We start from the raw sequence: 27,985 nt of genomic DNA, 5'->3' as shown, positions 1-27,985 counted from the left end.
AATGAATTTCCTTCGACAAACATTCAACCTCACCAAATCGATTGCCGGAGAAGGTATGTCATAGTCCTAAGCATGCCGCCTCTTGGCCAGATTGTGTAATATACGGCTGAAAGATAATTCAACAGGCTCCACTTTAAATAGTGGTCTGACCACCTAATGGTGATGATATAAAGCGAAATAAGGCATGAAACAATAAGTTTGCAACATTTATCAATGTATACGACTGGATCTGCTGGGATGGTGATACGATAAGCAAAATATGGTGTGCCTAAATTTATGTATAATTTTGTCAAGTGCTACATTATTATAGTATTTTTCCTCAACTATCTAGCAAATATGTAATGAGGAATACAGATTTCTATTACATATAATAAGAGATAAAATCCATTATGGATGGTCTCGGTCAATCAAATGTTGTGATGAAAGTGATGGTGCTAATTAAGTATATAATGAAGTGATAATGTGCAAAAGTGTTCATTACATAAGTTTAAATTTCCTTTGGTTAAAACATCTCCGTAAAACCATATAAAAGCAAACGTAGTTATTTCGCTCCTTGCGGTTATCATCGCGAACATTTCGATGCATTTGTCCCAAGATATACAAAACACTGGAATAGAATGTGTATACACCTTACCCCATATTAGTGATGATCCCTGTCTGGATTCGAATCATTAGAATCAAATCCGATCTTGGATTCCAATCTGCTTATCATAACCCTCGTCTTATCATATGAACACATCGATTTTTCACAGTTGAACACTGCTTAAATATTTAACTAAAGTTCAAAGCAGATGAGTTCAAATAGAATCCAATCAAATCGAGTCCAAATCGAATCCTTCAAATGGGAGCCAATCCGTCTAGGGTTCGAGTCCTCAAATTTTCCGAATCCTCACCATTTGCCAACACTACTTCTTATGTCAAAGCATCCATTCGTGGAAAGGTGGACGCACCAAACAGAGGTATCTTTATTTTCTTCTGGCGTTTGAATTCCCGTGCAAAAGAGTTCAGCAAACGCCTTGCTACAAAAAGTTTTGCACTGCCAGCACGAAGGTGCCTTAAATCCACTAATATCAGATCAATAGTGCCGTGGATCCGAGTACAGAAGAATCTAATGGGAACTGTCGTTCGGAGCCCGAGAAGAAACACCCGCGTAGCCCCTGTGTGAAGTGTGTGGAAGGTGTTAAATTTGTGTGCTTTTTAGTGAAAATATTAAGCTTAAGTTTGCGTGATTGCGAAAACGGGCTGTAATTAGTGCGGACAGCGTTAAATCCTAGCCGTTTCGTGAGGTCTGTGACCATTCAACCGAGACGTACTTATTCGTAGCCTGCTGCTGCATTTTACCTCTTTTTTGTAAGATGCATAGTTTTTAGTCCTCCGTACTTGTTACAGTTAACTGGTGGTCAACCGAATCGACATATTTTTCAAGTTTGATGTGAGCTATTCATTGCTGGTTACATAGTTTCACCTTCTGGTAATGAAAAACGTACCAGCACCAACATCTACATGGAAAGTGTTTGAGGAAGTGAAAATGGACAGATGTCACCACCGGTGATGATGATGCACATCCAATATTTCGTCTGCTCTACAGTCACTGTTTCTCTTTCCCGTATATTTGGCCCTTTAAGCGCACCTGAGAAGAGTGCGCCTCAAAATGCCAACACACACGCACGCCTTACGCTTTTCGCGCATAAATTAACATCGTTGCACCCCAACCCCCCAAGCAAACTGCTGCACGTAACTCGAACTGCAACCGTGAGGAACAAAACTTTGTTACGCTTGGTTGACAAAAGATATCGTCCGAGATAGGAGAGGCAAGCGTGGGATGGGGGTCTCTTGCAGGTGGAAGGAAGTCGAGTGCAAAGTGCAGAAAACTAGAGGAAAAGTGTTGAAAGTTGATCAGCCTGGCCCAAGCACCACACGTATGATTCGTGCTTTGACTACAGTAAACAGTGTAGAAATTCCCGTAAAAGACAACTAGTAGTTGCCGGCATTCGAATAATGCTCTGTTAGTAATGTCTTTTATATTATATTTTCAAGGTTGCTATTGGATGCCGTTGCCCGTCCGTCGAGAGGGGTAAAAACAAGGACAAGGATTTAGAAGCGGTTGGTCGGAACAACGGCTATCCCGTTATATCCGTCCCCCGAATGAATCTTCGCGCCACCACCGACGGTGGCGTGTCACTACTGCCCTGGTACACCGGATGGCCAGAAGCAGAAACGCAAAACGCACTCGCGATAAATGGCGAAACTGCATGTCCGTGCGAATTGTGGATATCAGTCTGTCCACCACCACTGGTTTCTCTTCTTCCCTTGGCTTGGAGCTCGCGACGCCGTTCCTTCCGAACCTGCAGCAAAAGAGAAACAGTCATGCACAAAGAGACATGTGTAGAGAGAAGAAGCAGAGGAGCGCTTTAATAGCAGGGCCGCGCAGAAACGAGGCCAACGCACGTACCACCCTTTACGCGAGGGTCGGTTCCTATGTTGCTTGCGTGCTTGGTTGGTGGCTGCGGTTTACATTTTCCTGCGGTGTGCGTTCGCATGCATGCCTGGCTTTTGGTCGACCGCTCTTAGTCTCCCGGCTGCTGGCCGGTACCAATACCTTCGCGTATCGAATCCCGTTTTTGCTTTTTAGCTGATCGACCGATCGCGTTTCTCCCCCATTCTCTGGCCCGTAGGGATCCTTAGGGCGTCCGTTGGACTTAAGGTGCCGGCAGCTACGAGTTTCCGCGCATGTACGTGCCTGTGTGTGTGTATGTCACTGTTCTTGATCTCATCGACAAAAAGAGATCTCGATCATCACAGGGGCAGAAAAGGGGAAAAGAAACCTCAAAATGCGCTCCCCATGCATGTGAAGCGGCGCGCAGGATGGCAGCAGGCGGCCTGGTTCGTGGTTTTATTCTTGGTAACCTGTTTCTCCCTTCGGGACGGACGGACGGAAGGGCCACTTGTTGCTCGGCTGTTGCATTGCAAAATGAAGGGCAGAAAAGAAGTGCTTCCGACACACGACACTTTCGCGAGCTAGCTCTACCGGCGTTGGCGGCGCAAGTAGTGTAGACCCTGTTGCTTTTATATGGTGGCCCCGGGTAGCTCGTTTTCGCTAACACGCGCGTCTAGGTTTTTGGTTTTTATCCATCACAAATGCGTGACCGTGCGTATGTGTAATGCTTTTGGTCTCCAGTGAAAAGTAGTTCAGCAGATCAAGGCAAAACTCAACCACCGAAGCGCGATCGATCGATAGATCGAGATGGTAGATATCGATTAGCGACTCGTTTTTGGCGTGTTTCATGTTGCGGCAGAGTTGCGTTTTCTAAAGTTATTTTTACGTGCAATGGAGCATGAACCGTAAACGGCTGCGAAAAAATCCCATCCCAACGTGCAAAACGAGTGATGAATTATTGTGTTTTTAACCTATGCCTGGTTTTCACAATCACGACATACGTTACGATCGTAGCTAAAGGCTTCTTTCGTGAGTGAGATCACATTTTATTTCGTATGCTGAAACACGCGCATATTTCATGCTGTTTTGTTAATGTTTGACATCATCTGACTGCTGGCGCTAGTTTGAAACAGATTGGTCGGATATTGTATGATCAATTTTTTAAAGCACGTTGAATGACTTTATACGTTTTGATACATCGTCGCCTAATAACTTATTTTATGTTGATGTACAGTCAAACGGTTGATTATGTTTAAAAGCAGAGAGTCTTCCAGTCGCAGCAGCAATAATCTTCATGCCAGTAGGCTAGTAGAGACGATCGCACAAAGTGGTGTATAAAACGAAACGTGAACAGACCAAGGGTTGCAAAAAAAACATCACACAAGAAAGAAGCAGAACCCGCCGCGGTGGGAAGCGTAAAGAAAAAATATGACCGGAGTGTATACCCACCGGTCCCGGACTTCAACCTTTGCGGTCGCCGCCGCGAATGTACGAGGGCGAATGTGTATATGCATCCGTATTTTATGTGTTCTCGCTTTACCTTCGCGGTGGAAAAGCGCCGTCCCGTCCTTTCTGTCCGTCCGTCCGAACGAACGAATTGGCAAACCAACAGACTCCTCTCTACTTCGCGATCGCAGTGACGAATGCGACGAGAGCTGGCGGTGGGAACGCAATCCTGATGGCGTTCGCCCGTTTTGTTGGAGTAACGTCGATGTAAGACGCACCTCCGGAAGGGACGGCACGGGACGGAGGGTGAAGGTGAAACGCCGCATGTGTTCGCGAATTTCTCTCCCCTCGGAGATGAACCGGAGCAAGAAAGCGGATGTCGAATATAAATGGCCCCCAGCGGACGGCAGCGCAGCCCCTTGTCGCGGTGTGTGTTTTTTTTTGTTCGTTTTAGAGCCCGTTTCATTTTCGGCGAATTTGTTGGAGACAGGAAACTTGATCTTCGTCTGATACTATCCGTTCGTCTCCTTCCTTCCATCATTTTTTTGGAGGAAGATTGGCAAATCGCCAAAAGAAAAATATCGCTCCCATTTACGAACACACACACCACCACTGCTGCTGTTCCTCATTAATGCATTTTGATGTTACTTCTTCTGATTCTTCTGAAGTAGTTCTGACCTGAGCCAAAGAAGAAACCGCGTTGTTCGCGTACGTACCTTCTTTCTATCAGCTTTGCCGTTCACCGTGACCACGATCACCTGTGAGTATGTGTGTTTGGCTTTTGATCAGCATGTAGAGAGTGATCAAGATCGAGTGCCGGAGAACGGTAGTAAATAAATAAATAAGAATAAATTCAACCCCTTGGTGTATAAGAAACACCCATCGGGGAACAACCGGGACAGGAGACTCGATCTTCGTGTGTACACCCTTAAGGATCTCTTCAAGCAAAGGATACTTTCCTTGGGACTGGCAACAACAACAACAACGATGTCCACCCGCTTGACTTGAAAATCGGGTGCATTAGCCCGTTTCTTTCCTTGCTCATTGTTCTCGATCGCGATCGCCCCTTTTTCGCGAAGAGGCGATGGCTCGATCCAGAGAAGGTTACCGATTGCTTCATTCTATCTCTTTTATTTCCCCCTCTCTTTCCCTCCTCATACCCATCTGTGTCCGTGCCCTCCGGGGGAGGATGCGAGTAAAAGTATATAAATCATCAACCGGGGGCACCCCGGGCGCCAAGGGATACCGCGGGGCCTGAGGTGGTGTAGGGGAAGTAGCAAACGGTGGGAAGAACGTGCGAAAATGGACTGCGAAGAACTGCGGAACTCCAACACCCAGCCACCCCTGGACCCCGCTGCACAGTGGCTCAGTGAGTGGACTTTTGATGTTGAATGTAGTAAAACAATTTTTTTTAAATAAAAAAATTTGTTGAGGGAACGATGTTCATCAACGGTGATTCCAGTTGTTAATTTAAAATATCTCAAAAAACTATTTGAATATAATAATGAGATATGAAGGAGACATTTCTGTCACAACAATTTTGCTTAGTTGAAACATAAAGATACGAAATTCCACCGCCTCCGTCCGAGCGGAAGCAGGAAAGGGAAGAGAACGGGGGGGATGTTTTTTTTTTGCAAAGTTTTCCTTCTTTCGTCGTACCTCGCGATCACCTTTCGCCGGTCGGTGGAGAAACAGCGAAAAAGAGCGAATGAGAAGTGCATAAGAAGTCGATCGATGAGTGAGATCAAGAGATCGCGGATGGTGGGGTAACGTTTTATTGGTTGTTGGGGGTAGGGGGTTTGGAGGCTATGGGGAGCGCGGTTATGATGAACTGGTTTGGTGGACGGCGGGTGCACTGGCCAGGCCAGAAAAACAATCGGAAGAGCATCAAGCAAGCGGCAGCAACACCACTACTCCGCTCGATAACTGCTCGAGGAAAGATGGAACTGCCCCTTGACGTTAATTGAAACAACAGATGCCGGCAGACCCCAGGCCTCCTCCAGTAGTGTGTGTGTTTGTGTGTATGTTTGCTGGCGGCAGTAGGTGATAAAACCCCATTTCTTTCACTTCCGACAGCAGAACAGAGGTATCTTGTGCTTCCGCGTGGCGTTAAGTATCAGCTTCTCGTATGACATTCTTGTGAACGGTGGTGTCCCGGGTCGGAAGGGTTTGTCGATGTCGTGCCCCTTACTGTGACACGGTGTCTATCAGTGTGGAGTGTGCGTGTGAATCACAGTGTTTCCCGATCGTTACCGATGCGTGCGTGCAAGTGCTGGTAGTGGCAATGGTAGTGTCCGGCAGGCGGAACCGAACGCGAAGCGCTTGAGTTCCGTCATCGATCGTTCCGTCGCTCCGTGGCCACACACATCTCATCCACGACTTCATCATATCGACGAGCAAACGGGGCAATTGTGTCATCCGGTTGAACACCATGGGCTACGATCTGACCCGGTTTCAGGGTGACGTCGACGAGGAGCTCATCTGTCCCATCTGTTCCGGCGTGCTGGAAGAACCGCTGCAGGTGAGTTTGAGGAAATACGATTGATCCGAGAAAGAGGGAGAGAGAGCAGGAACAAGCCACAGTAGCACGACCTTTCTTCCTAGCGGAACTCTGCCACTTGCGGAAGAGAAAGTGACTGCAATTTCGGTAACTGTCCAATTGGTCCACTCGTGAATCGGTCGATGCAACAACCGAAGGAAAAGGCAAATGGTAATCACAGCGATCACTGTGCCGTACCAAGCGTAGAGTCGAAGTGAAGGCGCGGAAAGACCAAAAAACGAATGGCACATTCGGTTGCTTCCGTGTGTTATTCGATGTGCAGCAATGGTTCATGATTGATGGCGAGCGGAGAAGTTTGGACCAGGTGAAGAGGATCGGGTGTTGCAACTTCTTGACGTTCTAGGGAAGGGCTGACGTTGGAAAAGCTTTTTTTGTTTCCGGTCTGAAGTAGATGCAATTGGACGAGTTTTACTCACTAAACGTCTTATCTTGAAATTTGGATGTGATATCGCTGATCATAGTCTGAGTCACTGTTTATTTTCGTAGCCCAATATAGATAAGAACATCTGGTTAATTTTGGTGTGTGTTCATCTACATCTAGATAACACGAAAGTAATGTAAACTAAACCGAGCTTGTTTCGGTTAACGGAGACTTTTCGCTGTGTTTGGAAGTCGTAAAGAATTTGATAAGCCCATTTTATTGGAGGTTTAAATAACAGAAGCCGTTGTTGTCACTACTGGTAGTGTTTTTACGGTACCTTCTGTTTGTCAGGTGGATTTTCGATGCTATCTGTGAGCAAATAGTGGCTTTCTCTCTCTGCTTTACTGCACGAAAGGCTTCTACTGTTTATGGAGTGTATCACTTATTTACCTTCCTTTTTTTCCTATTCTCATTGTAGGCCGTCGCTTGCGAGCATGCGTTTTGCCGTGGCTGCATCACCGAGTGGCTGTCACGGCAGCCAACCTGCCCGGTAGACCGCAATCCGATCACGAACAACAATCTCCGCGCCGTGCCAAGAATCCTACGCAATCTGCTATCCCGGCTGAACATAACCTGCGAGAACGCCATGTACGGTTGCACGCTGGTGCTGAAGCTGGACACACTAGCGACGCACATCGAAGAGTGCGAGCACAACCCGAAGCGGCCACTGCCCTGCGAGAAGGGTTGCGGCTTCGTCATACCGAAGGACGAGTACAAGGACCACAACTGCTTCCGGGAGCTGCGCTCGCTCGTGCACAGTCAGCAGCAGAAGATGGGCGAGCTGAAGAACGAAATCAACGACCAGAACCTGGTGATAAACGAGCTGAAGCGCGAGCTGAACCTGGTGAAGGACTTTATGCGCGCGATGCGCGTCTCCAATCCCGCCATGCGTGCCATTGCCGACCAGATGGAGCGGGACGAGGTGACGCGATGGTGCAACGGGTTGGCCCGGGCTCGGGTGACGCGCTGGGGTGGCATGATCTCCACACCGGACGATGCGTTGCAGGTTGGTTTTGGAGTGTAGTGGCCGCGATCAGAGGATGCTTTTTACTGATAAATGAATGTGCTTATTGTTGTTTCAGCTCATGATCAAACGGGCACTCTCGGAATCCGGCTGTCCGCCGCACATACTCGACGACCTGATGGAAAACTGTCACGAGCGTCGGTGGCCCCGGGGCCTCAGCTCGCTGGAAACTCGCCAAAACAATCGACGAATTTACGAAAACTATATCTGCCGGAGGGTTCCGGGTGAGCGAAAATCTCCCTCTAGGAAGATTCTGCACCGAGTTTGGCTTGGCTTGACCTAATCTGTATCTGTATTTCTTTGTTGCAGGAAAACAAGCAGTACTTGTACTGCAATGCGATAACACGCACATGAACGAGGACGTGATGGTGGAACCGGGGCTAGTGATGATATTTGCTCATGGCATCGAATAGTTAGCGGGCGGGGAGATGACTGGCAACAACTACTGAACGCGGGGGCGAGTAGTACCAAAAGTCTGCAAGTGACGTAACAGAAAGCAAAATGCAGCGCCTGACATCTAACAACCATCATTCCGATACACACACGAGTCGGAATGTATCTCTCTCCCCGCCCGCCCACTTAACCACCGCCAACCCGTAGGCACTGTTAGCTGCCGAAAAACAAAACAACTGATACGACTGTTGATCTCGGAGTGGATTTTACTCGAAAAAAAAAACGGAAATCTGTTCCATCCACGAGCTGCAAACTCGCAACATCGATGGGGGAGGGTCCTCATTTTCGAACCGGAAGTCCACCGGTTAAAAGGCCGCTGGCGCAACATCCGTCTGGCTTAGGTTTTAGTTTGCGTTTGAGCTAAGCTCGGGACGTATGAATTTGTGTGGCAAACGATACGAATGATGTGTCGCGCGTGTGGTGTTGGATTGGTGACAAACTCTCTCAATCCCACGCACCTCAGGCATATATGCGACAAAAATGTCAATGTATGGTTCGCTAACGGATCTAGCGAGATCGATCGATGTGTAAAGGAGTGACGCACTCGATGTTTGTGATTTAATTACCTTTCGACTCGTTTGTTCCTGTTTGTTTGCGCATGGGGGGAGGAGGAGGAGATGGAGTGTGAAAAAGAGAAAATACTTACCAATATTGGTAATTTACAATCGTCGTGGTTCTTCTTTCCAGAGCGACTAAAAACTCCCAAGAATGCCTCGATCATGATTGATGTTGGAGGGAAATCCATTTTATTCAATGGATGCCTGGTGACAAGCATTGGTTTAAGTGTGATCATGCTTTGAGCTAAAACAAAACGCTCCTTTGATTCATTCTCGGAAACGAGATTACGGTAAAATACGCACAACATGGTCGAAATGTCCATCCTTCATTTGCTTGCCTGAAAAAAACCGATTCCAGCGCTCAACCCACTTCGATGCCTCCCCTCGCCCAACGAAAGTGAACAAGTCGGAGTACTTCATTCAATGTTAGTGTGTGTGTGTGCGTGTGTGATAGGTTGTTTGCGAGCGAGTGGAAAACTGGCAAACGATCGCCGTTAAGAACAACAAGGAAAAGGAGAACCATAAGAATTCCTTTAATTTTTGGTGCAGTCTCTGATAAAAAAGGAAAAATCAACTGCTGAACAAAATCACGCCCCAACCCACATGCGTTGTATGGTGGAACTCTTCGTTCTCTTCCTTGTAGTACTATAGTAGCCTCTAAGAAACATTCAATCGTTGTTGTAATCCCTAGATGCTAATGAGCGCAGGAATAAGGAGAATGGATGCGTAATGTGCTGTATGTTCGATCGATGCGTGAATGAGTAATGACGTATGTGTGTGTGTGTGTGTGGGCTCTATGGTGGAGGAATGAATGCGAACACAGGTGATTAATGTTCAGAAAAGGTCGAACTATGCCGAAAAATATAAGCTCCAAGAAGCGATGAAAAGCGAAGGATTCAAAATGATCTTTAATGGTGACGAGGATTACGAAATCAGGAGAGGAGATCGAATGTTCATGTTCGTTACTGGATTTTTCAAATACTTTCTCGATTAGGGAGACTTTTTGATCCGCAAGTGAAGACTACGTTTGCTACAACAATTCGTGATTTCAACAATCTATATATTCATTTTTATTTAGTTACAAACATAATAATCACCCTCGTCAGCCAAAAGAACACCGTTTTACAATTCCTGAGGTTGCGTAGCGAAATTCTGGAAGAATTCCGTTGCGACCACTCCTTCCAGGGTGCTGAACCAGTTGAAATTGTTTTGCACCGTCGCCCGGGCGCTGTTGGCCACGGCTTCGGTGATCTCCGTTCCCAAGCTAACCAATAGGGCGTTCAGCCGGTCCAGCTCCTGCTGGGTGTTGGTGCGCGAGGCAATATTCGACACGGCGCTGTTGAGTGCCGGTCGTCCGAGTCGGTTGACAAACTCCGTGACCTGCGTGGGCACGGAGAGGAAGTCGATCACCGCATCGACACCTTCCCGGCTCGCTCCGTACACGGCCGACACGATGCGCGTCCGTTCGGTGGACAGTAGTGCGTCAAACTCGCTGCCAGTGCCGAGGGCGACCGTGATGAACGACGTTAGATGGGACGGATTACGCGAGCATGCCAGCGCATCGATCAGCACGGTACGGTGTGCCTGGTTGTTCGAGTTCTTGAACTGATCGTACACCCAAACGAACACGTCGTTGCTTGCGTCGGCGGTCGCCAGTCCGTTGCAGTAAATTGCGGTCGCAACGTCTGGGTGGACGGGAGTGTTTGCCTGGTAGGCGGCCTGGAGCGCCGTCCGCGCTTGCTGGAGACAATCGCCGTGTCCGATACGGCATGCCCAGGTGATGATGAACTGCTTCAGGTAGCGCTGCAGCATCGTCTCTTCGGGACGCTCGTTCATCGAGAGTGTCGGGTAAATGTCGGCCAGCAGCGAGTTGACGTACACCCGGAAGTGATCGAAGGAGGGTGTACCACGGAGTTTGTTGTGGAAGTACGTGAGCGCACTACCGGCCGCCGTCCAGGGTGCGTATTCTGTCTCCTTCCGGAGGTACGCCATGAGACGGAGGGCCACCGCCAAGTCGATGCGTTCGGCACGCGCAATGTTGTACACGTCGTTCACCAGCTGCGCTCGGTTGCGTCGATGGATTTGCATGGGATTGTCATGGAGTGCCGAAATGATGAGCTCCCAGTTGTGGGCATCATAGTTCACCCGGTAGTAACCCGTCTGCTGACGGTTGAAGATGATCCACTGGTCGTCCGGCACGTTGGTGCTGATTTTAGCGGCTTTTGAAGAAAGCCACGAGAACTGAGCCGGCGAATGCTCAAAGTTGGGCGCGTTTCCTCCCGTGTAGTCGTATGGGATGTGGTACACGTGGCTATTGGGAAGCTGGCGGTTGGACAGGAACCGCTCTTGGGAGAGAATAACCTCGTGGTTGGACCCCTCACCACCGTACGTTCGGTAAACATTAAGGATCGGGAATCCGGCAACCGTAGTCCACGAGTCCATCAGTTGCTTCACCGTTACTTCAGCCGGCAGCAATGTGACCCCGTTGGCAACCAGTGCCGCCTGCAATCCGGCGTAAAGATCGTCCGCCACGGCGCCATCGAGCTGCCGTTCTCGCATGTACATCGTCAGCCCAGCGCGCCAGTTGTCGTCTCCCAGCACCTCGCGGAACATGTTCAACACACTGCCCGACTTATCGTACGCGACCGTATCGAACAGGGCGGCAATTTCATCCGGTGATCCCGCGTTCCAGTTCATCGGACGTACCGACTCGCTCGCATCGGCCGCGAATGCATTCTGGATCACCTCCACCGTGAACAGCTCCCAGAACTCACCCTCCGGGTAGGCCAGCTGGGCCGCGAGGTATTCGTAGACGGTGGCAAACCCTTCGTTTAGCCAGATGAATTCCCACCAGTTCGGACTGACCAGATTGCCGAACCATTGATGTGCGTACTCGTGGGCGATGATCGTCGTGACGCTCTTCTTGTTGCGATAGGAGTTTATCGCCGGATTGAACAGCAGAACGGGTTCTCTGTTGGAAAATGGAAGGAATCAGACACAACCGATAGAGATGAGTGCATGAGCTTTTTATTTTAACAGGTGGTTATAAAACAATCACACGATTGTTTCTGACATGATAAGGGACCATACGCGAGTGCGATAGCAGCACACACACGCAACACAAATTATTCACAATGATAGTAGCATAGTCATTGGGACATCGAATCTTTTGTCCGATACGATGATCCAATGTGGGTTGTCATGAGGTGAATGATTAAGGAGATTTCTTAATCTACTACATCATCGTGTTTGCTAAGGAACATATCTTTGCACTCACCCGTATGCAACCAGGCCCCAGTTTTCCATTGCACCCGTGCCCCGATCGGGAATGGCAATCTGCGTCATCTTCGGCATAAACTCGTAGTACGAAACGTCCATGTACACGCCTAGCGCGTCCAGAATCCTATTGCCTGCCTCCAGCGGGAACTGCGTCTCCTCGAAGACGTTCGAGCGGGCATACACCGTCTGCTGGCCGGCGGTGCGAATCGCAAAATCGCTCACGGCAAACGCCAGCAGATAGGTGGACATCTTCGGAGACACCTGGAACTTGCTCGTCACGTAGTTTGCGTTGTCCGGATCCGGTACGGGCGTACCGGCCATTGGCATGTTCGCCACGGCGTTGTAGTTGACGGAGTGCGTAATTTCCAGCTCAAACGTGGCCTTCAGCAGTGGCTCATCGTAGCACGGGAAGGCCGAACGGGCGTGTGTCGGCTCGAACTTGCTCGAGGCCAGGTAGCGACGCACACCATTCGCGTCGAGGTAGGACGAAGCGAAAAAGCCCATATTGTTGTTGTTTTGCAGCTGGCCCTGGAACTCGATGCGCAGGAAGTACCGCGAACCGGGCTGTAGCACTTGCGACAGGGTGAACGTAAGATGTTCCGTGCGCGTATCCGTCGTGAAAGAAGGTTGTTCCAGCTCCGGGCCAACGGTACCACCGGTACCCTCCTGAAGGAGTGCCGCACGCTGGATCGTAAGCCTTCGGTTTAGCACCACGATCGTCGTGGTTGCCTCGAGGACTTGCAAGTGAATCGTAACCGTGCCAGTGAACTGACGATTATTCTCGTGGATCGCCGTCCGAAGCGCCAGGTGGTAGTGAACCGGTGCCGTACTACTGGGAAGCCGGTACGACTCATCCACCGGCTGGCGACGGCTCGGGAAAAGGCTCTCCGGCGTAGCTTCTTGATCCTGCTCGAAGGCGAGCGTATTATCCGACGGTTCCACAAGCCACTTCCAAGCGGGTCGTCCAGCCGACACCGGATTAGCCACCAGGCACAGGACGGCGAGGACCACTCCAACCCCTATCACCTTCTTTGGGGATAGCATTTTTGCACACAAAGTTCTTCACTTCCTCCACGGGTGAGAGGATGTTCCTTCGCAGCGAAGGGATTAACACTGACTGAACGTAAGTGCGCCTAAGGCCGGATCGTTTATAGTGTCTCCCGTCCGGAGTGCTTCTCCTAGGCCAGCTTTAGGCCTCACTTGATCGGTGGTGATAAAAACGCATTGAATCAAACACAATTGGGAATACCAATGGGGACCGATTGGGGATTGTAAAGATTAGATAGGTGCGAAAAATGATAGTCTGATGATGACTGACCGGCCCAGAAGAGTAGCGCTGAGGTAGCTTCGTGCGGGGAAGAGTATGAATTTCTCTACCTTTTTGGCCCCACATGTAACAGGATGTACGTTATCCCTTCAAAAGGAAGCGTCAAATCATTGTTCGTACATCCATTCACCTTTAATTTATTGCTGTTAAGGGGTCATAAATTAGCCTATGTTATGTAATATAAATAGTTAAGGCAATTTTTTAGATATTTGTGCGGAAATGGAGTATCAATCTGTTGTGTGAACACGTTTTTAATCTCATTTCGCCCGTTGATAAGGGACGTTTTGATGATCGTTAACCTTATTTCTTTCATTGTTGTCCATCGTCGAATGAATGGCAGTAACTTGCCTGTGGAAGAAATAATACGCTACGATAAGACCGAAAGCAGCAAGGTTGTAAAACAAGCGTTTTGTGTGCGTATGTGTGTTATCATTATCACTTAAATGCGGCCCTTGATAGACATTTTGAGATAGTTATGCGTATCAAGATTATGTATTGTTTGTGTGATGATATATTTCACACCAGACGGACTTATGTCACTGAAAGATTTCAGTAGGGAATCGAATTGATCGCCTCAACGGGTTTTTGGTTTGGGATGAGCTCCTGGGGAACATTTTCGGACATTTATCCACAAATATCTTCTATATAATTAAGCTTTGATTTTGTAGCGAGTGGTTGATTTTTATTTTGAAACAAATACTAAATTTGAACGGCTTTATGACTCCATTTTTACTTGGCAAAGTTGGCAAAGTAGTTGGTAGAAACAACTCCTTCGAACGTCTCGAACCAAGCGGCGTTTGTCTTGACGGTGCGTACAGCAGCTTCGGCCGTTTCCGGGCTGATCAGATCGCCGAGAGCGGCAAGGAACTGGTCCAGTTGCTCCAACTCTCCGTCGTTGTTGGTGCGCGAGGCCACATTCGACACCACACTGTTAAGCGTACCCTGGCCGAACCGATCAACGAATTCGCGTGCAACCGGCGGATCCGACAGTGCCTTAACGAGAGCTTCGACGCCGACACGGCCCGCGGAGTAGATCGAGGACACGATACGGGAGCGTTCGCCGTTCAGCAGACTGTTCAGCTCGGAGTTGCCTCCGATGGCGACGGCGACAAGGGAAACGAGCTGGCTCTCGTCCTGGGCACAACCAAGGGCATCGATCAGTACGGACCGTTCGGCTTCGTTGCCCGACGAGATCATCTGGTTGAAAAGCCACCGGTACTCGTCATCGGTCGCTCCCTTCAGGCCGTAGCAGTACACGACATACGAGACATCCGGGTGGACCGGAGTGTTGGTTTCAACGGCCGTATGCAGCGCCTCAGTCGTCTGCCGGAGACACTCGGTGTATCCGACGCGGCAGGCCCAGGTCGAGATGAGTTGCTTGAGATACTTTTGCAGCAAGGTTTCATCTTCCGGCACGGTGGTGATGTCGCCCAGCGTGTCGAACACATGCCCGATAAGGGCATCAACGTAGACGATGAAATCGTGGTAGTTGGCCGTTCCGCGGAGTTTGTTGTAGAAGTAGTTCAGCACACCGTTGGCCGCAGCCCACGGGACGTACTCGTGTTCACCCGAGAGATACGTCAGCAGGTCCAGCGCCAGCGCCATATCGTGGCGGTTGGCCCGAGCCAGGTTGAAGGCATCGTTGATCAGCTGCGCCCGGTTGAAGCGATGGATGGCTTCCGGATCGGCACGGAGAGCACTTGCCAGCAGCAGCCAGTTGTGTGCATCATAGTTCACACGATAGTATCCCGCCTGCTGCTTGTTGAACAGAATCCAATCATCGGCGGCAACGCCGGTCTCGACCCGTTCGGCCTGCTTCGCAAGCCATTGGAACTCGGAGAGATCCTCGAAGTCGGCATCGGAGGCGGTAGCGTACGAGTACGGAATGTACCAGAGGTTATCGTTCGTCACGCGCTTGTCAGCATAGAATCGCTCCTGGGAGAGGATGACTGAACCATCGTCGTAGTTACGACGAACGTTCAGCACCGGATAGCCCGGCTGCGTGGTCCAGCTGTCCATCAGTAGCTTCACACTTACACCCTCCGGCAGTACATCCTTTTCGTCGATTGCTGCCTGCAGACCGGCGTAGAGATCATCCGCAACCGCGCCATCTAGTTGACGGTTCAGAAGGTACACCTTCAGACCCGCACGGAAATTGTCGTCCCCGAGGACCGTACGGAACATGTTAAGCACGCTTCCAGCTGTGGAGGATAGGAATAAACCTTAGCATTGTGTGTGCTATATAAACACCACACTTTACTCACATTTGTCATAAGCGATCGAATCGAAAAGTCCCGAAATGGCCGACGGTGTTGTGGCATCCTGCGTCATCGGTCGAATGGTGTCAGTGGAATCGGGTCCGAACGCGTTTTGTACGTTCTCAACCGCGTACAGATCCCAATAGCGCTCCGAAGGGTACGCAAGATCGGCCCCAATGTATCCGTAGAGATTGGCGAATCCTTCATTGAGCCAGATATAGCTCCACCAGTGCGGACCAACAAGGTCCCCGAACCACTGATGAGCGTACTCGTGGGCAATGACGACGGCAATACCTTTCCGTGCGCGGTACGTGTTACGCTCCGGGTTGAAAAGCAATGCCGGTTCTCCGTACTTCACAAGACCCCAGTTTTCCATGGCACCACCTCCTCGATCGGGAATGGCCATCTGGGAAAGCTTCGGCATGTAGTCGTAGTATGACACGTCGGTGTAGGCATTCAGGGCATCGAGCACACGGACACCGGCTTCCAGGGCAAACTTGGCCTCATGGATCGCGTTCGGGCGAGCGTAGACCTGCTGCAGTCCATCTTCGATCGCCACGAAGTCGGACACACCGAAGGCCAGCAGATAGGTCGACATCTTCGGCGTGGGTCCGAACTTCGTCGTTACGTAACCCTCGTGCTCTTCCGACGGTTCCACGGCTTCGACGGGCATGTTGGAGACGGTGTTGTACTCAGCGACGTGCGTAATCCACAGTGTATAGGTAGCCTTAAGCAGGGGTTCGTCGTAGCACGGGAACGCCATACGAGCGTTGGTCGACTCAAATTGGGTCGTTCCGACGTAGCGACGTTCTCCCTCGTCGTTGACGTAGGACTTCAAGAAGAAGCCACTGTTGGAGGAAGTCTCCAGGTTTCCGCTGTACGTCACCGTCAGAACGTAGCTACCGAGCGGAAGTACCTGTCCCGAACGGAAAGTAAGCTGCTCGGTACGGGTGTCCAGTTCATGTTGCGGGAATCCAAACTCCACCAAAAGTCCATCCTCCTCCTTAGCGTACAGCGAAGCGAATGACACTGATAGCCCACGGTTATGCACGGTAATGGTGTCCGTCGGTACGATCACATCGAAGTGGATGTCGACGATGCCCTGAAATGCCCGGCTGCCCGTGTGCAGGTCGGTGTGCAGACGGATCGTATAGTGCGAGGGTACCGTGTGCGTTGGCAGACGGTAGCTCTGGTCGATTTGGTCGTCCCGAGGCTGCGCATCGTCCGACGGCACCTGGGCGAACTCTCGATCACTCCATTCGGACAGGACCGGACGATTCGGGTGCTGGCCAAACACCGACGTGGTAGAGACCACCACCAACAGCAGGAGCGGCACAAAGTTTTTCCCTAATTTCATCACCATCTCTCGTGGTGAAGCACACTGACGTGCCGGACGTGGTGGGAGTTTGATTTTTATACTCCGGCTGGCTGTTGGGTTTGTTACCCTTGTCTAAGCTACAGGGCGATATGGTAATCACCTGTGATTGAACAGTGTCTTCATTATTTAATAGATAGCCCCATCGATGTTACACAATCCAGTGCTTTATCTCGGCCTTAAACTTCTCGTGATACGAGCAATTGATAAGAGAGTGCTATTGACTGCGGGTGTAGGTTAGACGATGTGTAATTTTTCCACTTCTTTAAAGAAAAATCAAGTTACACGAGTAGCATCAATCGTTGAAATTGTCGTTACATCATCAGTTTGCCATAGTAACGCGTTCTCGACTATGAAGCGTTACTATAGCAACCGATGAAAAATACCCAGCAAAAAACTATGTTACTATGGCTAGAAAATTACTCGAAGATACTTTACTAATTCAAGCTTCTAAGCGAAAATCCAAGCAACAACAAATACCCCTTTGGCCATAAATTAAATCAAACCGCACCCATAGTGCTCTTCAGTAAGAAGATCCAAGGCAAGGATTGTTTCCGTTCATCATCGTTTGTTTATTTTCTGGATGAATCTCATCAATGGATCACTTTGATAAACACACTACGTTTGATTGGACAATCAAGGTGGGCAAGCCATTCATTCGACGAGCGCCTACCGTTGACAGCTTGATACGATAAGCAATCATCTGTTCGATTCTCTGCCCTTCCCCACACCCGAGCACGTCACGACTCCGTGATTGAATTAAATCAATACGCAACGCAACGCCTATCTCTACCTATTCTAGAATCCTGATTAAACATTGTACCGCTCTAGGAACTCGCCCACAATCAGTGCCTCGGCCGTCGTGAACCATTGGGTGCGTGAGGATGCCGTTTCCCGGACGGCAGCGAGGGTACTCGGGGCGAGGGACGTTTGAAGCGAGGTTAGCATCGTCTCGAGTTGCGCCATCTCCTGCGCGTTGTTAGTTCGTCGCGCGATATTGGTGATCGCATTTGTGATCGCTCCCTCACCGACGATACTGGAGAAGGCAAAGGAAGAAATGTTAGAAGAGTTCAATAAGTTATAAAAAAATCATGGATTATACTTACGCCATCAGCTGTTGTACGGTAACAACGTCGCTGAGCACGACCATTAATGTATCGATAGGGGCCCTTCCTCCGGCGACGATGGCTTCGAATATTCGACCACGTTCTTCCGAGAGGTACACAAAGTTCGTGTCGGGCAAAGCGCTGAACAAAATCGTCGCAATCATCGTCCTAATGTTGCTCGGATTCTTGGAGCATCCCAGTGCATCGATGAGGTCTGTCCGTTCCGCCTGATTGCGCGACGCTATGAGACGTTGGTAGATAGCCTCGAACTCGGTCACAACGTCCTCTTGCAAGCCGTAGCAGTAAACAACAGCTCTCACATCGGGATGCACTTGCACCGCCTCTGAGCCTTGCTCGGGTGTGAACTCTTTCCTTAGAGCCTCCCGGGAGCGCTCTAGACAGTCTCGATATCCAATTCGGCAACCCCATCCGGTGATCAACTGTCGTAGGTACTTGAACAACGTCGACTCGGAGGTATTGACCGTATCGACCGGTGTCGTAGCGTACACCTCCGAAATCAGCCCATCGACGTACGCGACAAACGCTTCCTCATGCTCCGTGCCACGTAACTTGTCGTAAAGGTAGGTGAGTACCTTATCCGCCGCCTGCCATGGGGCATAGTCCCTCTCCATGCGAAGGTATCGCATCAAGCGCAACACCACGGCCATGTCGAGCAGATCCGCCCGGGCCAGATTGAACGCGTCATCGATGAGTTGCGCCCGGTTCAGCCGGTGGATGTCATTGTGCCGCTCCATAAGTCCTTCCGCGATCAATTCCCAGTTTCGGGCGTCATAGTTCACCCGGTAGTAACCCATCTGCTGCCGGTTGAACACGACCCACTCGTCGTCTGGCACAGGGGTGGAGATTTTTACGGCGTGAGACGAAAGCCATTCGTGCTTTTCCAGCTCATAGAACGTCGGTGAAGATTTGTACGCGTAGTTGTACGGAATGTGCCAGACGTGGTTGTTTGGGAGGACCTTATCGGCGAGGAACCGTTCCTGGGAGAGAATTATTTCTCCGTCGCGGTAGAGTCGTCGCACGTTGAGCACTGGGAATCCGGGCCCATCGGTCCAGGATGCGAGAAGGTCACGCACATTGGCACCCTCCGGTAGGACGTTCTTGCCGTCGATCGCTTGCTGGAGGTGGGTGGCCAGGTTTGCTTCAGTGGCCGCCTCAAATCCTCGGTCGGAAAGGTACGTCTTAAGGCCCTCACGCCAGTTCGTCTCACCGAGTACTTTGCTGAACATGTTCAGAACACTGCCGGCTTTGGGGTGTGAGAAAGGCGAGAGTCAATGTCACATTTACACAAGCTCCATCTAACGCATCTCTTCTTACCTTTCTGGTAGGCAATGATATCGAACAGCCTCGGTACGTCATCCTGCGAGGCGGCGTTCCAATTGATCGGCCGAATCGTTTCACTCGCATCCTGCAGGAACGCTCGCTGGGTGACCTCGCCGGTGAAAAGCTCCCAGTACTCGTCGCCGGGCATGGCCAGCCGGGTCGCATAGTACTCGTACAGCGTGGCGAACCCTTCGTTCAGCCAGATGTATTCCCACCACTGCGGGCTGACCAGATCCCCGAACCACTGATGGGCGTACTCGTGGGCGATGACGGTCGTCACTCGTTTACGATTGCGATAGGTGTTTACGGTCGGATTGTACAACAGCGACGGTTCTCTGTAATCGGACAATTTTATTTCCAGTGCGGCTGCCTTTTAGTATCGGGATCGATGGTTCGGGGTTTTTAATTGAAGGGGCAATTTGAGGTTCCGGCGATAAGCGCATAACGACGGCCCCGTACTTACCCGTACGTCACTAGACCCCAATTCTCCATGGCACCTGTGCCACGGTCCGGCACGGCGATCGAAGTCATCTTCGGCATGTGGTCGAAGTAGGAGTTTTCCAGATAATCCCCAAGTCGTTCTAAAATCGCCGCACCAGCATCTACGGCATATCTTGCGTCCTCCTCGGCGTTGCTGCGCACAACCACCTCGTGTTGTTTGTCCCCCAACGACACAAAGTCAGTCACCGCGAACGCAAGCAGATAGGAAGACATTCGGGGAGTCCGCTCGAACGTGCTCACCAGGTACTCCCGGTTGTTGGGAGCGATCGTAACGCCTTTCCTCGGCATGTTGGCGATCGCGTTGTACGTTCGATGGTGGGTGATTTCCAGGTCGAACGTTGCCTTTAGGGCCGGCTCGTCGTAGCAGGGCAGCACCCGGCGAGCGAGCGTGGCCTGGAAGTGAGTCGTGCCGACCGATTTCCACAGCCCTGCGTCGTCGCGGTACCTCGACACTAGATATCCACTCTGGTAGTTACGCATCGTGCCGGTGTACGCAACCTCGAGGATGTAGTCTCCCTGCGGAAGCACGAGCGAGCACTGGAAAACGATGTGCTCAAGGACGATGTTTATTTTCCACGATGGGGTGTCAACTTTGATCGGATCGCCCCCCGAGTTGGGAAATCGGTGGAGTATCGCCGTTTGGATGGTGAGTTCCTGAACGTGCAGGGTCAGTACACTAGTTGGCTCCACCACGGTTAGGTGCACCCTGGTGGTAGCACTGAACGTCCGCACATCGTTGTGGATATCCGTGTACAGCGAGATAGAGTAATGCGTCGGGATGGAATTGTTCGGCAGGAAGTACGTCCTATCGACTTCCTGCGTTGGAACGACCTCCAACACGCCAGCTTCCAGAAACCTATCACCGGCCACCAACACCTCATCTGGCAGTGGACTTAGCCAGGCACTGCTACAACCACCGTTGGACAGGAGGAACAGAACCACCGCCGGAAGAATCCGCCACCTTCCCGAGCTCACCGTAGAACACTTTACCAATTCGCGCGCCATCGTATGTGACACTGAGCGACTGGCGGTGGAATGGCGGCCACTTAAACACTCCCCACGGGGGGACAGATAAGCAAGCAAATCTCCTCTGCTCCCGGGGTTGGGTCCGAGACACCGCCCGTGTGGTCATAAAAATAGATGCATCATTTAGATATCCGTCCCAACGACTGATAGAAGACGAAACGATAAGCATTGGTTGTTGTTCATCCTCTATCTCTTTTCGTAACTCCGATTCGGTTATGCTTCTCTTCCCCGTGGCATTCCTTTTTTTGAAAGGGTTACAACGTCACCAGGTGTTGGAATTTTACCAAACTGCAAGTAAAACACACACCACACGTATCTTATCGACTAGCGATTTAACGGTTATATAAAACCCAAGTATGCCTTAACGGAGATCAAGATAAAGCCAATCGACATTCAAGGGATTTCCTCATTGCAAATTCATAACACGATTAGGCGACTATCGACATTATGTAAACCAACGGAATGCTTTATCTCTTTCAATTATCTCTTGTTCAACTTGCTGCAACTATTGTTGCATTTTTCAGCTAGTTTTTTAACATCAAAGTCTCGTGTATTCTATTAGATCTACCGCAATGGAAAAAGTTACGATCTTGCAGGTGCCACAAAGCTCTTTAATTTACTCTTATTGCTTTGTCTAAGCGTAAGTTTGCACACCTGTGGAATAAATTAAGTGTGTCACCTCTCCTTTTTTGGTCACATTTTGGGACATTCGATATGTCACGGCCAACTTTTCGCAACACACATAGCCAAAAAGGACATTGGGTTGAATGCAATGTGGCAAAAGCTTCCAGATGAGCTTTCCTTTTGTGTGCAACATCGGAACAAATTTGCCAAAACGAAACGAGAAGGATAATGTCCAGCATCCAATTGGATGAGGTATTGGAAAAAAGGTAAAGTGCCACGAGAGGATGGGGATTGGGAAAACCAATTTACATATAGATTGGATTTTATTGTTCAGTTCGGAGACGTCCTTTCTGGGCAAAATCCGCCGGACAATGCATCCGGGGTCTATTGTTCGTGGAAATTACTTGGCTTGACCCATTGCGAAGGGATGACGTTTGCTTCTGCACGTGTGAAAGTTTGGGTGGCTTTTGGGTAAAATCATTCCCTTTTTTCGCATTGTCAGGGTTGTGTACATGTGCAAGCTTGTGGCTCCACGGTTCTCGTAAGCTTATTGAATTTGAATGCATCTTCAGTGATTTCTTACTGCATCCTGCATGCAATTTGGTTTCTTCGAAGGAAACTGAAGTATGTCTTGTAAGAAGTTGAGCTTTCTTGAAAGCTTTGAAGGATAAATAGGAAGAAAAAAGTAAGTTTGAACTACTTTCCCGTTTTTGAAGTAGACTTTTTCGTTTATTATTTTCAACAGAATATTTTGTTAAACCAATTTGATTAAGTTTGTGAATACCTAACATTTATTATCGTTTTGAACGGAAAATGTAGGTTTTACAATTTATAGTTTAGAAAAATAAAATCAATAGAACATTGCACACCGAAGAATTGGTTCACCTTCAATCATTTCCTCCAAATCAATTTGTTTGATCACCCCTTCCGATTATCCCGAGGGATCGGTCGAACGCCGCAAATTGCAACCATTGCCCACACGACCGACGAGCGACAACTGTACGAGTATTGCCGACCAATGTCCGGTTCATCAGAGGAAAAAAAAAAACACATCTGCCCCTTCAAACGTGGCCAAAGGAAAGGTTAACCCAGTCCCAGTCCGTGGGACGCATTATTGTGCACTTTCTTTTGGGCGAAAAGGATTATGCCGACGGACGGTTCATGCGGATGCTCGAGCTTCGTAAAATGTGTCACAATTTTCATCGGCCATTTCCCCGCTCGGCCGTGCGGGGAGATTTGGTTGAGGCAGGCAAACGGTCAGCGCTGGAGAAGAAATTGTCCACCATCGCACCGGGACATGTTTTTCCGCTACGTCATGATCCTGCTGCTGCTGAAGACCGTTTTCTGACCATTGGGCCGCTAATCGTGGCCAGCATCGCCGAGGACAGATTGTGCGGGTGTGGAATTGCAACAAATGGCGTTCGACGAAAAGGTCGAACGTGGAATCCGGAATTAGGTGAAGCGCAACCCAACCGTCCTCCGTGTGTAAACCCTTCTAGATTGCGAGGATGGATGGAAGAGGCGATAGGGAAAGAAAGGTGAGATGAGTGTGAGCGATTGGAAAATGGTGTAGCTGGTGAGTTTAAACTCATCGCTGAGGAATGTGCTATCAATCGTCCCTTAGAGGTTGTGACCAAACCAGTTGAAGATGTTAATCGTTGGTTTAGCATTGCCAGGTACCTGAAAATGGGTTGTCCAGCCTGTTCACCATCATGCAGCTGACGCTCTGAAGTCTGCTCTGTGTGCCGTATGCCATCGAGGACGCGGAAATAGATTCATCCGATGCGATAATGAAATCTGTGGATAAACTCATCGCATTAAGCGTCCTCATAGATGTTCAAATTGTAGCGTTCAGCTCTCTGTTGTCACTGTTACCTTCAGTTAACCGATATTAGTCTGTTACGAACCTTAAATTCCCTTAAGTTTTAAAACTAGTGCAACGATGATCGATCGATCTTTCTATTGACATTTTCCAAAAGGAACAAAAATGCAACTAACGCCCATATTCTTTTGTGATAATCAATTGAGTTCTCCATTCTACCGCGCTTCCACTGATGTTTTCTCGTAGTTTTTTCAATCGAACTGGTCAATTATGTTCTGGTCTGGCTTATTCCCGGTCAGCATAAGCCTTTTTTTATGCAAGCCCTTTCTCTGACCACACAATGCAAGCGTTTGTGATGACCACCTTGTGACAAAAGGACAAAAATAATCGATGAACACAACTGGCGCAGAAGACCATAACGGTTCTATCAAAGCGTAACCACGGACGAAACAAAAGGATGAATCGATCGATCCGTCAAAGGTGGCATTGTTTCTTTGTGGAATGGTTTCCTCCTTCGTTACGAATCAACGTACGAAGACAAAAAAGGGCCGTACTACAAAAAAGGATGAAAATTGACGAAGAAAGGAAAACTCACGACGAGGACGAGGTTAAGACGTCACACAAAAGGAATGAAGGAGTGGGGGGGTCAACACCGAAGCTATCATTACCGCTACGACACCAACATGCCAGCTTTCTTCGTTGCGGCACTCGAACGCTGATTAACACGTGTTAAACATCATGTTGAACAAGTCGCCTTTTGGGTGTTGACAAGTCGAAAGCGTTATCGCGCAGGACGATCTCAGGACACAGGGGAAAAACCATCCTACTTTGATCGTTTTGTGTTTCGTAACGGGCTATCGATCATATCGGATATCCCTCCCGGATGGCGAAAGAGATTTTATGTACGATATCGAATTTGTTAGCTTGTTGGTAAACGAAATTCAAACAGGATTGTTTTTCTTTGGAAAACAAAGACGAATATTCTTTCAGTTAAATTTACTGAAATTTTTTATTTAATTATCAAAATTCAATTAGGTTGGGTACTTGACACCCAACATTTGATGTACACAATCCTTTTTTAAGATTTTCTGTTCAATTTCAGTGACAAATTATCCAAATTTTTTAATTTTATTTCCTAAATAGAAAAATAAATTTAATATGTTTCAACAAATGAAATTTATAAAAAGAAATCTTGCAAGAAACTAAATGCTTCATCTTAGAAGAATGCTGAAAATTGCACCGAAAAATAACGGTAAAACGTACTCCCGGGCAGAACTCGTGAAAAACAGTATTTTGAAACATCCTTGATTCATGAAAGAAAACTCTTTCCCTTTAAACGAACGAGTTGAGTTCATTTGATTGTGGTCTATCGGTTTATTTGTGGTTTGTGAACCATTAGATAGTTGTATCTCAAATTTATGCGCGTTCATCTTCGATCCTCATCCTTTTTAATTTCTATGAAAGCCCTTTTTGTTGAGTGAGGCATCACGCCGTCTCCATCGCAGCTAACAATGGTCGACAAACGCAGGGTCGATCAAACAGCAGCTGGTTATAGCACGAGCGTAAGACGCCTGAATCCGCCGGGAATCCTTTCACCCCAATGAAAAACCCACTTAAATCAACCGGTCACGTGCCAGATCGAATCAAGAATCCACGTGAAATCACGGTCTCACTCAAGTTTGGTTCTCTTTCCTTTCTTTTGCAGCCATTTCGTCGTTCATGCAGCGCAACACGATGGCCACCCTGAACCAGATGCACCGGACGGGGCCACACTTCAAGGTGCGGCCACCCCGGCAACCGCTAGATGGTAAACCGTTCGCCAAGGGAGTCGTGCTGAAGACGCTGATCAAGAAGCCCAAGAAGCCCAACTCGGCCAACCGAAAGTGCGTGCTGGTGCGGCTGTCCACGGGGAAGGAGCTGGTGGCGTACATTCCCGGCATCGGGCACAACCTGCAGGAGCACAACATCGTGCTGGTGCGCGTCGGCCGCTGTCAGGATTTGCCCGGCGTGAAGATCAAGTGCGTCCGCGGAAAGTACGATCTGCCGCACGTGATCAAGCAGAAGTAGTAGCGGTAGCGGAAGTCACCGTGGCGGAGTGTAGCATTTTTGTGGGTTGAATAGTTGTACAGTAAAATAAAACTGCCCCGAACAAGCAACAAGATCGTACGAGAAATGGTTTACTAAGAGAAAAACACACGCTACCAGTGGCGTTCCCGGAAGGATGGAATTCTTCAATTCTTATCCAACGAGACATTCGAGAAATCTATCACAGTCGGTAGTGAATTTCAGATGGTTACGAAAAACCCTTTTCAAGAAACATATCTGGCCGACAGAGCAAGACACACAAGGTAAGTCAGGCGGAAAAGTAACGCATCACAAAGAAATAAATCCGTTGAAAGAAAACTGCCTCCTCATCACTCCTCGGTCCAAGACGAATAACGGAATCGCGTTTGTTTGACCTTCGCCCGACTCCGCTTGCTGGTCACAGAGCCTCCGCAAACACCGGTAGAAAGGTAATTTGCATGAAAATACTCTCCTCGAACCTTTTTCGAAGGTTCCTCCTCGTCGAAAGGTGTGCGGTAATTGTTTGAGTAAAATTAGCAAATCATTGCGCTTTTCGGGTGAGGAAAAGCTGCTACATACACACGGACAATTTGTTGCCATTCTAACACCGATCGGGCGGTCGGCAAAAAGGGAAAAAAAGGATTGCTTCCTTCGCTCGCTAGAAGGACAACCAGTGGTGGATTCCGCAACATTTACGTGAGGGAATTTGCCTCTAGGGAACAAGACGTTCGAGGTATTGGTCAAGCGTACCGAAGGAAACCTTCCTTGGCCGGCCTGCGGTAAGTAGCTTGTTCCCTTTTTTCCTTCCTCCTCCTTCAAAACGACCGTTTGTTGCCACAGGTTTGTTACCGCAAAGCGCACAAGGGATTATGCCATTTCGGTGCTGCAGCTTCCTCGAATTTTTCAATTGTTTGGTTTTACTTTCTTTGGTGCTTTCTTTATCTCCCAAAGCCTTACGCTTAACTTTGTGGCTTCCAGACGACGACATTGCGAAAGGTTCGGTTTTATGGTTCGAAAGGTACAAGACAGAAGGCATTTACCTTGGAATCCTCGTGTTCAGCTCGTTTTGTTGTCTATTATTGATCTCCGTTTAGGGAAAACAGATTACAACATGATAGAAATTTAAACAACAATCAAATAGTTGTTGGAGCGAAGAATGAATTGAAGATTAATCAGCGCTCTTTTTCGTTCGTTTATGTTTCATTTAATCCGGTCATGTTGTGTCATCGTTTCATAGCCTACCTTGTTAGGAAATTAGGTAAATGAACAACATGTAAAACTTGCTCCGTCATGATTATCAGATTGAATTTCATGTCGATTCTTACCTTCTCCAAATTGCTTGGATAAATTCATTCAAATTGTCGCCAAAGGTTTTCCTCGAAGGCAATCGTTCAATCGCGTTTGGGTATGGGAAAAGGTGAACTTTCCTTCCACAAAATGCAGCAAAAGTATCCTTGATTAGGAGTGGGACTCAACGGCACCCGTTACTCGTTTGAATGCCACGTGGAATGACGAGCACAAACCTTCCGATTGAACCATAAAATACCGTACACCTTTCAATTGTGGCCAAATCCGTCGCTCGTCGTCATCCCTCTTTTGACTAACCAACATTTGTGTTTCACATTTACCCGCCATTGAATTCTGCATCCCATCGCGACACTTCCTTCCGCATTTGGAAACGTACATTTCTCCTTTCCACATGTGGGAAAAAGTAGCTGCTTCTCGACGTTACCAATATGTCGTGCCATATGACGAATTTGTTTTTGACACCTCTTTCCCAGCCTTAAGCTGCAGTTGAGGTTCAATTCAGGAAGAATGTGGAACGAATCCTTTTTTTTCTTTTCAGCAAATCTCTCATCCTTTTGCGCAGACAAAAAGCGACGAGCATTTTCCCTTTCCACGTGAATAAGCCGTAACGGTTTATATTTTCATCCACAACAGGGTTTTACCGTTTTTAGTGGGAAAGGATTTACCCAAAGCCCAAACGGTTAGTATCTGCGAAGGCGAGCAGCGAAGATGCAAAAATCACGACACGACGCATACCATAAGCATTTGGGAAGAAAGTACGAAATCCCAATTTCCTCGAAAATAATCTCTATAACTCCCACGAGCTGATGTCCCGCCGTGTGCCATTTGATCATCATCCTGCTCCAGGGTTTTGCAAGAGGTCAAGAGATTTCGTCCAATTCGGGCGGATTATCAACCAGGGCAGCAGGGTGTTGTGCACCCCTTCGGTGATTAAACTCTTTGGAAATGATCATCCTTTTTTGTTCGAAAGGTGCAAACGAAAAACAAAGATCCTCACAAAACTGTACCACCCGAAGGCGTTTTGGCTGAAATCTCTTCACGCAACGAAACGAGACG

General features: G+C 48.8%; 5 protein-coding genes across 6 annotated transcripts; 2 read left to right on the top strand and 3 right to left on the bottom strand.

Moving 5' to 3' along the window:
• Position 1: 1 nt before the first annotated feature.
• LOC131286805 (small ribosomal subunit protein uS12m) lies at positions 2-25,709 on the top strand. The gene is made up of 2 exons (XM_058315807.1): positions 2-53; positions 25,263-25,709. Exons 1-2 carry the CDS (start codon positions 2-4, stop codon positions 25,622-25,624), a joined length of 414 nt encoding a protein of 137 aa, XP_058171790.1. The 3' UTR covers positions 25,625-25,709.
• Positions 933-8,717, top strand: LOC131286804 (E3 ubiquitin-protein ligase NRDP1). Of its 2 annotated transcripts, none has more exons than XM_058315805.1 (5): positions 933-959; positions 5,960-6,404; positions 7,283-7,870; positions 7,947-8,112; positions 8,198-8,717. In XM_058315805.1, the coding sequence occupies exons 2-5, from the start codon at positions 6,315-6,317 to the stop codon at positions 8,299-8,301; spliced, it is 948 nt and encodes a 315-aa protein (XP_058171788.1). In that variant the 5' UTR covers positions 933-959; positions 5,960-6,314; the 3' UTR covers positions 8,302-8,717. The 2 variants fall into 2 exon arrangements, with proteins under 2 accessions (XP_058171788.1, XP_058171789.1); XM_058315806.1 differs by lacking the exon at positions 933-959 and adding an exon at positions 1,102-1,177.
• On the bottom strand, positions 10,021-13,221 carry LOC131288704 (aminopeptidase N-like). Its single transcript, XM_058317872.1, has 2 exons — positions 12,176-13,221; positions 10,021-11,869 (listed from the first exon to the last, which is right to left on the bottom strand). The coding sequence occupies exons 1-2, from the start codon at positions 13,219-13,221 to the stop codon at positions 10,021-10,023; spliced, it is 2,895 nt and encodes a 964-aa protein (XP_058173855.1).
• LOC131288694 (aminopeptidase N-like) lies at positions 14,234-17,125 on the bottom strand. The gene is made up of 2 exons (XM_058317862.1): positions 15,769-17,125; positions 14,234-15,705 (listed from the first exon to the last, which is right to left on the bottom strand). The coding sequence occupies exons 1-2, from the start codon at positions 17,123-17,125 to the stop codon at positions 14,234-14,236; spliced, it is 2,829 nt and encodes a 942-aa protein (XP_058173845.1).
• Positions 17,948-21,090, bottom strand: LOC131286809 (aminopeptidase N-like). Its single transcript, XM_058315811.1, has 4 exons — positions 20,048-21,090; positions 19,579-19,919; positions 18,244-19,507; positions 17,948-18,173 (listed from the first exon to the last, which is right to left on the bottom strand). Exons 1-4 carry the CDS (start codon positions 21,088-21,090, stop codon positions 17,948-17,950), a joined length of 2,874 nt encoding a protein of 957 aa, XP_058171794.1.
• Positions 25,710-27,985: the final 2,276 nt, after the last annotated feature.

This window comes from Anopheles ziemanni, chromosome 3, assembly GCF_943734765.1.
Source record: "Anopheles ziemanni chromosome 3, idAnoZiCoDA_A2_x.2, whole genome shotgun sequence".
NCBI lineage: Eukaryota > Metazoa > Arthropoda > Insecta > Diptera > Culicidae > Anopheles > Anopheles ziemanni.
The sequence above is the reverse complement of the archived record's forward strand: the minus strand, read 5'-3'. Positions and strand labels throughout refer to the sequence as shown.